The sequence below is a fragment of the Micropterus dolomieu genome, linkage group LG19 (genome assembly GCF_021292245.1).
Source record: "Micropterus dolomieu isolate WLL.071019.BEF.003 ecotype Adirondacks linkage group LG19, ASM2129224v1, whole genome shotgun sequence".
Taxonomy (NCBI): domain Eukaryota; kingdom Metazoa; phylum Chordata; class Actinopteri; order Centrarchiformes; family Centrarchidae; genus Micropterus; species Micropterus dolomieu.
Window position 1 is genome coordinate 16,454,670 of NC_060168.1, and position 8,880 is coordinate 16,463,549.

Here is an 8,880-nt window from a genome sequence, read left to right on the forward strand (position 1 = left end):
TTGGATAAAAGCATGTGCCAAATGAGTAAATGTAAATGTAAATATCTGGTTATTTCACCAAAACTAAAACAAACTTTACTGACATCCTCTAGACAATTATCTGCCACTGCCTAAATTAAATAAATTGGAAAGGAGTGTGGTAGAGAAGGGGACAGAGGTTGAACGAAATGAGGGGTATTTTTGTGTTGTGAGGGAGGGGGGCAGAACACGCTTTACATTCAGGACATACTAAGGTGTGCTGTCCATGGTGCTGAAATGTAATTGCCACCTCTTTTTGAGTTAGGCTTTTCAGCATCACATATAATTATCAATACTTATAGGTGTGAGCTAATGGCTGCCTAAGATGAGGCAGCATGACATTTCCACTGCTCTATGCATATTGCCTACCACGTGGCGCCGCTGTTGATCCATCAGAGACAGCGCTGCTCTTTGATATAACTAAGCCCCTCCCGTTTTCAGGCGACTGGGACATTTCCTCAGCCTTTGTTGTAAAGAGACGACGTTGGACCAAACACGGAATTTTTCAGTCGTATTCAAAGCTGACTTCTGCTCATATCTTACATACCAGGCAGGCCCTGATTGGAAATCATATTTATGCTTTGTTCATATTGAACAGGAAGATGTATTCACCTTGTAGATGGAGCTATTTCGGGATATATCTAGGGCTTTTTCTACTGGATGTGCACTGGGAAACGGTGTCTGGGCAGCTTTCCTATTCCGTTTCAGAGGAGGTAAACCCGGGGACTATTGTTGGAAATATTGCTAAGGACCTGAACCTTAATTCACAGGACTTGGAATCCCGTATGTTTCAAATTGTTTCTGGATCAAAGAGAAAATTCTTCGAGGTAAATCTAAAGACTGGTGTACTGTATGTCAGTGACAGAATAGACAGAGAGGAGCTTTGCGGAGAGGAACTTAAATGCTCGGTGAGTGTAGAAGCCGTGATAAACAACCCTTTGAAGCTTTATCGTATTGACGTAGACATTTTAGATGTAAATGACAACGCCCCGTTGTTTACGACCAAATTGCAAATTTTGTATATCGCAGAGAGTACGTTACCAGGGGTGAAATTCGCATTATCTGAAGCAGCCGATGCAGATGTGGGGAGAAACGGAGTCAGCACTTACAAATTAACCCAAAATGAACACTTTTCTTTGGCAGTGCACAAAGCAGGAGCCAGTGTGTCTGCAGAGTTAGTACTGCTGAAAGCTTTAGACCGGGAGAAGCAGCCTGTGATCACCATGAAACTCACCGCTGTAGATGGAGGGAGTCCTCCGAAAGCAGGCGTGTCGCAGCTCGTTGTTAATGTTTTAGACATCAATGATAACATTCCCATATTCAGCGAAATGCTGTATAAGACAAAAATAGCCGAAAACACACCAGTGGGCACACTAGTAATCACTGTGAACGCGACCGATGCAGACGAGGGCCTGAACAGTGAGATTGTGTATTCACTGAGAAGCAAAGATCAAGATCACATACTTGATATCTTTCAAATTGAAAGTCAAACGGGTGTTATTAAGGTAAAAGGAAATATAGACTTTGAAGAAAAAAGGGCTTTTGAGATACGTGTAGAAGCCAGTGATAAAGGCCAGCCTCCCATGTCTGCTCATTGTAAGGTGCTGGTTGAAGTGGTGGACGTAAACGACAACGCTCCTGAAATCACCGTGACGTCATTACATACCACAGTGAAAGAGGACTCTAATGTAGGCACAGTAGTTGCTCTAGTGTCAGTCCTTGATAAGGATGGTGGGGAAAACGGTGATGTAGAAATTCAAATTAAAGATCAGGTTCCACTCAAACTGGAAACAAACTACAAAAATTATTACTCCTTGTTAGTTGACGGGCCCCTGGACAGGGAGAGTGTCTCTATCTACATCGTTACCATAGTCGCCACCGATAAAGGAACCCCGTCACTCTCCAGCAAGAGTGTAATTTCTATCCATGTTTCTGATGTCAATGATAATGCACCTCTCTTCCCAGAGCCCCAAATTAATATATATGTGAATGAAAACAGTCAAGTAGGAGCAATAATTAAAACAGTTACTGCAACTGATGCAGACGTTGACCAGAACAGCAAGGTGAGCTATTCATTCTTACAAACTAACAGTAACTCGTTGCCCTTATCTACAATGATTAACATCAACTCAGAGACTGGAGATATAGTCAGCCTGCAGTCTTTTAACTACGAGGAGTTAAAGACGTTTCAGTTTAAAGTTCAGGCCACAGACTCTGGTGTTCCTCCGCTCAGCAGCAACGTGACTGTGAACGTTTGTATCCTGGATGAGAATGACAACAGTCCCGCTATCCTCGCGCCCTATTCTGAGCACGGCTCCGTTAACAGTGAGAGCATCCCCTATTCTGCTGAAGCGGGATACTTTGTGGCAAAGATCAGGGCTGTAGACGCAGACTCTGGATACAACGCGCTGCTTTCTTATCACCTGTCTGAGCCCAAAGGAAACAACCTCTTCCGGATCGGAACCAGCACCGGGGAGATCAGGACTAAGAGGAGGATGAGTGACAATGACCTGAAAACTCACCCCTTGGTGGTGTTGGTTTCTGATAACGGAGAGCCCTCCCTGTCAGCTACTGTGTCTATTGATGTGGTGGTGGTTGAAAGCACAGCTGACATCCAGACTCAGTTCAGACATGTTCCCATAAAGGAGGAGAGCTTCTCTGATTTGAACCTGTATCTGCTGATCGCCATTGTGTCGGTGTCAGTGATCTTTCTGCTGAGCCTCATCAGTTTAATAGCTGTGAAATGCCACAGGACAGACGGCAGTTTCAGCAGGTACAGCGCCCCAATGATCACCACCCACCCTGACGGGAGCTGGTCTTACTCTAAAGCTACTCAGCAGTATGACGTGTGTTTCAGCTCCGACACAATGAAGAGTGACGTAGTGGTTTTCCCCGCACCGTTTCCGCCTGTAGATGCGGAGCTTATCAGTATAAACGGAGGAGACACTTTCACCAGAACTCAGACTTTACCTAATAAAGACAAGGTAAGAATACTTTGAAAAAACAACTTATTTTAATGTATGTGCGAGGCTATTTTACTCTCGGAGGCTCCGGCTGCGACCATGAGTTCATTTTCTTCTTATAAATGTAATAAAATTATTTCATGATAACTTTCCACATTGTATTTGAAAATATGTTTTGAAATGTGTACCAGTACATTGCCCACAGTAATGACAATAGAGACAGTAAGCTTCTCATTCATTCTTCAGACAGCGCTGCAGTAGGCCTTTGTGTATGTCGTTGTCCATGGTGCTGAAATAAACACCACAGGGCCTGTGTGCGGAGGGTGTAAAACTGAAATTTCATATTACCCTAAATAGTGCAAACAGTCCTGGTTTTAGCCGGGATATTCACTGGAGTGGACAATTTTTACATTTAATGACGTGATTTATACCAGAATTCACAACTTTTAAAGAAGTTGTCTCTGTACATAATTTCATTGCCTGAATTCATAGACTTAAAGAGAAGTAGAGAAATGCAGTATTGTTTACATGCATTTTTTAAAAATATATGTATCCTGCTTTTGTACTATGGCATGTCTGTTAATACGTAAATAAGTAAATTGGACAGTTTTTAGTGTCCTGTGATTTGTGAGTTCTTGTTAGCTGTATGTTGATTTAATAGTTTTAGTGATGAATGTAGTTATATCAAATGACCACGCGGGGACATTGTAGACCATCACATTTTGATGTCCTCCACGGTTGCTTCAGGCTCCTCCCAGATTCAGAGGATGATGATGTTTCCCAGGGCTTTGTTACAAAGAGACGCAGTGTAAGAAAGGATTGTGTACCGATCAGTTTGTCTGCAACCTCTAAAAACGAAAGGAATTTGGATTCTGGCACTTAGTCTTCCTCCTAAAGTATTAGACTTGACTTTGGAGACTAGTATCCATATGCTCAGTTCACGGTGGATATAAACATGTCGACGTGCAAGATATGGAGTCCTTTTGGGATTTATGTAGTCGTTGTTCTGTTGGATTGTTGCTGGGAAGCGGTATCTGGGCAGCTCTCTTACTCTGTATGGGAGGAGGTAAACACGGGGACTTCTGTGGGAAATCTCGCTAAAGAGCTAAGTCTCAATGTTAACGACTTGGAGGCTCGTATGTTTCAGATTGTTAACGGGTCAAAAAGAAAATATTTTGATGTAAATCTGAAATCAGGATTTCTTTTCGTCAATGAAAGAATAGACCGCGAGGAGCTCTGTGCTAAGGCTGAAACATGTACTGTCAATGTAGAGGCCGTGATCAACAATCCACTGAAGCTGTATCGTTTGGATATTAATATAGTGGATATAAATGATAATGCACCATATTTCCCTGAGAATATGCAGTCTCTTAACATTGCTGAAAGTACTGTACCAGGTGGGAAATTTGGATTTGTCGGGGCTTCAGATCGCGATGTTGGTAAGAATAGTGTTAGTACATACAAGCTAAGTCAAAATGATTATTTTTCTTTAGAGGTTCACAAAGGGAGAGAGAGTGTGTCTGCCGAGCTTGTGCTACAGAAAGCTTTAGACAGAGAAAAACAACGTACTATAAAACTTACAGTGACCGCAGTCGACGGCGGAAATCCACCCAAGTCAGGGGCGTCTCAGATCATTATAAATGTTTTAGACATTAACGACAACGCTCCGGTTTTCAGCAGTGCTTTATACAAGGCACGGATTTCTGAGAACTTACCAGTAGGCACAACTGTTGTAGCTTTGAAGGCAACAGACGCAGATGAGGGTTTAAATGCTCAAATAGAATATTCATTGAGAAGTAAAGGTCAGGATCGTGTCTTGGAGGTATTTGACATTGATTCTAAAACAGGTGTACTTATTATAAAAGGTGACATCGACTATGAAGAAAATCCTGCCTTTGAGATTCATGCTCAGGCCAGTGATAAAGGCCAGCCTCCGATGTCTGCTCACTGTAAGGTGCTGGTAGAAGTGGCGGACCTAAATGACAACGCTCCTGAGATCACCGTGACATCACTACTAAACACAATGAGGGAGGACGCAGAAGTAGGTACTGCTATTGCACTCGTCTCTGTACTGGATAAGGATGGTGGGAAAAACGGTGTAGTAAAAGCTGTCATTGAAAATGAGAACCACTTTAAATTGGACACAAATTACAAAAATTATTATTCGTTAGTAGTTTACGGTCCGCTTGATAGAGAGATTCAGTCTCAGTACAATGTGACTATCGTAGCAACAGATGAAGGGACTCCACCTCTCTCCAGCACCAACATACTGACTGTTCATGTTTCTGATGTAAATGACAATCCGCCTCGCTTCCCCGAGCCGCTGGTTAATGTTTATGTAAAAGAGAACAGTCCAGTTGGAGCAGTTATTAAAACAGTGTCTGCAGCTGATGCCGATATTGATCAAAATGGTCAGGTGAGCTACTCATTTTTAAAAACTAAAAGTGACTCGTTGCCCTTATCTACAATGATTAACATTAACTCAGAGACTGGAGATATAGTCAGCCTGCAGTCTTTTAACTACGAGGAGTTAAAGACGTTCCAGTTCAAAGTTCAGGCCACAGACTCTGGTGTTCCTCCGCTCAGCAGCAACGTGACTGTGAACGTTTGTATCCTGGATGAGAATGACAACAGTCCCGCGATCCTCGCGCCCTATTCTGAGCACGGCTCCGTTAACAGTGAGAGCATCCCCTATTCTGCTGAAGCGGGATACTTTGTGGCAAAGATCAGGGCTGTAGACGCAGACTCTGGATACAACGCGCTGCTTTCTTATCACCTGTCTGAGCCCAAAGGAAACAACCTCTTCCGGATCGGAACCAGCACCGGGGAGATCAGGACTAAGAGGAGAATGAGTGACAATGACCTGAAAACTCACCCCTTGGTGGTGCTGGTTTCTGATAACGGAGAGCCCTCCCTGTCAGCTACTGTGTCTATTGAGGTGGTGGTGGTTGAAAGCACAGCTGACATCCAGACTCAGTTCAGACATGTGCCCATAAAGAAGGAGAGCTTCTCTGATTTGAACCTGTATCTGCTGATCGCCATTGTGTCGGTGTCAGTGATCTTTCTGCTGAGCCTCATCAGTTTAATAGCTGTGAAATGCCACAGGACAGACGGCAGTTTCAGCAGGTACAGCGCCCCAATGATCACCACCCACCCTGACGGGAGCTGGTCTTACTCTAAAGCTACTCAGCAGTATGACGTGTGTTTCAGCTCCGACACACTGAAGAGTGACGTAGTGGTTTTCCCCGCACCGTTTCCGCCTGTAGATGCGGAGCTGATCAGTATAAACGGAGGAGACACTTTCACCAGAACTCAGACTTTACCTAATAAAGACAAGGTAAGAAAACTTTGAAAAAACATTTTTTTTTAATGTATGTGCGAGGTTATTTTACTCTCGGAGGCTCCGGCTGCGACCATGAATTCTTTTTTTTTCTTATAAATGTAATAAAATTACGTCGTGGTAACTTTCCACATTATAGGCCTATTCGAAAATGTGTTTTGAAATGTGTGCCAGAACAATGGCCACAGTAATGACAATAGAGACAGTAAGGTTCTCATGCATTCTTCATTCAGTTAGGACATTGTGCACGTTTACTTAGGCTTCGTAATTTAACAAACAGAAACCGTCATGGTATTTGCGAACTCTCCTTTTAACTGACAGGGAATTCTAATCAGGTAGAAGGAATGCTGGTTATTGTGTTTGTATGTCTATATTGTTGATTTTAGCTTGCTGTTCATTTGTTGATGTTTCTAGTTAGTTTTTTTTAAAATTCCAATCATATTTGTCTGCTGAGCCACATTCGTATTGTGGGTCGCTCTCTGCCGCACTGAACGCAAATTTTTAAAAGTCGCTTGCAAGTTCCAGAACATGATGCAACACAAACACTGTTGAAGTAGGCCAAAATAAATTTACACATATACTTCGCAACAACAGGTAAGCAACATGTTTACATTGTTTATAATATATCTTCAAGTAAACACTTTGATTTGACCTTTGCAGTCAATTTGCTCTTAAGTTAAACAAATTTTCTGTTTTTACCAAAACAAATCACTCAGTCACCACTGCTGCAGTAGCCTACACTTCAGTCAAATAATGTTAATTTTATTAATAGGTTGACTCAACGTGCTTGTTTTGATATTTTACCTCGGCATTATTTCAGCTGTTTCATGTTTAAGGATCATTTATCATATTTAGTACTTTCTAATGTTATTAAGTTTAATGTACCATGTAGTTATGACATATTACCACACGGGGACACTGTAGACCATCACATTTGGAAGATCTATTTGGTGGTTTAGGGCTCCTCCTAGATTCACCGGATGATGTATGTGCAGGCTTTGTTACAAACAGAGGTCGGACGACGGAGGACGGTTGTCTTGTTCGGTCTTGAAAATGCCGAAAGATTTGTTTGGAATGTTTCTTTCTTGATCTTGATCGCGTCGTTGTTGTAACGTGTTGTCAAGATTTGCCTACATGCTCCTTCTCGATGTGTAGAATTATGCATTCACCGAGCAAAAGGAGCTCTGTGTGGATTTATCTCTTGGTCGTGCTGCTGGATTGTTACTGGGAAGCGGTGTCTGGGCAGCTCTCTTACTCCGTCTCAGAGGAGGTAAATCTGGGGACTGTTGTCGGGAATATCGCTAAAGATCTGAACCTCAATGTCCAGGATTTGGAGTCGCGCATGTTTCAGATCGTTGCTGGATCAAAGACAAAATATTTCGAGGTAAATCTAAAGACTGGTGTCCTGTATGTCAATGAGAGAATAGATCGAGAGCAACTCTGCGGCGACGAGCCCAAATGTTCACTGAGTGTAGAAGCAGTTATTAATAATCCATTGAAACTGTACCGTATTGAAATTGTAATATTAGATGTAAATGATAATTCCCCATCATTTCTCAGCACATCACAGGTAATCGACATTAGTGAGAGCACAGCAGCAGGGGCAAAATTTCCTCTGCATCCTGCTGACGATGCAGACGTCGGTAAAAACACTGTAAATACCTACAAACTCAGCCAAAATGAACACTTCACTTTAGCTACACATAAAGGAGAGAGTGTATCTCCAGAATTGCTGCTTCAAAAAGTTTTAGACAGAGAGAAACAGCCTGTGATCAGACTCACACTGATCGCCATTGATGGAGGAAATCCTGTTAAATCTGGCACTATGGTAATTACAATCAATGTCTTGGACAGTAATGATAACGCTCCGATATTCAGTCAAACTCTGTATAAAGCCAGTGTGTATGAAAACGCTAAACTTGGAACTTCGATAATAACGCTAAATGCTACTGATTTAGATGAAGGAAAAAATGGACAGGTGTTTTACTCCTTCAGTAAAGTAGGCAGAGCGAAACAAACGGATCTGTTTGCTATAGATGAAAAAACCGGGACAGTAACAAATAAAATGAACATCGATTTTGAAGAAAAAAATGCTTTTGAGATTCGAGTACAAGCCAGCGATGGAGGTTCTTCTCCTCTCACCTCACATGCAAAGTTATTGATTGAAATTTTAGACGTTAATGACAATGCACCTGAAATTTCAGTTACATCACTGTTAAACACTGTGAAAGAAGACGCGTCCATTGGCACCGCCATTGCACTTGTTTCAGTATTTGATAAAGACGGAGGGAAAAATGGGATGGTGAACTGTAAGATTTCCAATAATGTACCTTTTAAATTAGAATCAAATTATAAGAATTCCTACTCGCTGGTGGTGGACGGTCCTCTTGACAGAGAGAGCGCATCTCAATATAATATCAGCATCACTGCTACTGATGAGGGCAGCCCCCCTCTTTCCAGCACGAGCGTTATTACTGTACACGTCTCAGATGTAAATGACAACAAACCTCTATTCACAGAAAATATAATCAATGTCTATGTGAAAGAAAACAGTCCAGT

At 42.2% G+C, this 8,880-nt stretch overlaps 2 protein-coding genes across 2 annotated transcripts in view; both read left to right on the top strand.

The window, feature by feature from the left end:
* Positions 1–236: 236 nt before the first annotated feature.
* LOC123957472 (protocadherin alpha-3-like) lies at positions 237–3,070 on the top strand. The gene has a single exon (XM_046030300.1). The coding sequence runs from the start codon at positions 354–356 to the stop codon at positions 3,015–3,017; it is 2,664 nt and encodes an 887-aa protein (XP_045886256.1). The 5' UTR covers positions 237–353; the 3' UTR covers positions 3,018–3,070.
* Positions 3,071–3,829: 759 nt separating this feature from the next.
* The window catches only part of LOC123957481 (protocadherin alpha-8-like), a 5,723-nt gene continuing 672 nt past the window's right edge, over positions 3,830–8,880 (top strand). Inside the window, exon 1 of the mRNA XM_046030315.1 lies at positions 3,830–6,318. Coding sequence (XP_045886271.1) covers positions 3,937–6,318 — 2,382 coding nt within the window. The 5' untranslated portion in view covers positions 3,830–3,936. The remainder of the gene's footprint in view (positions 6,319–8,880) is intronic.

What these genes read in the sequence shown, in the direction of transcription:
- LOC123957472 (XM_046030300.1), top strand. Translation starts at nt 354, where the DNA reads ATGACATTTCCACTGCTCTATGCATATTGCCTACCACGTGGCGCCGCT.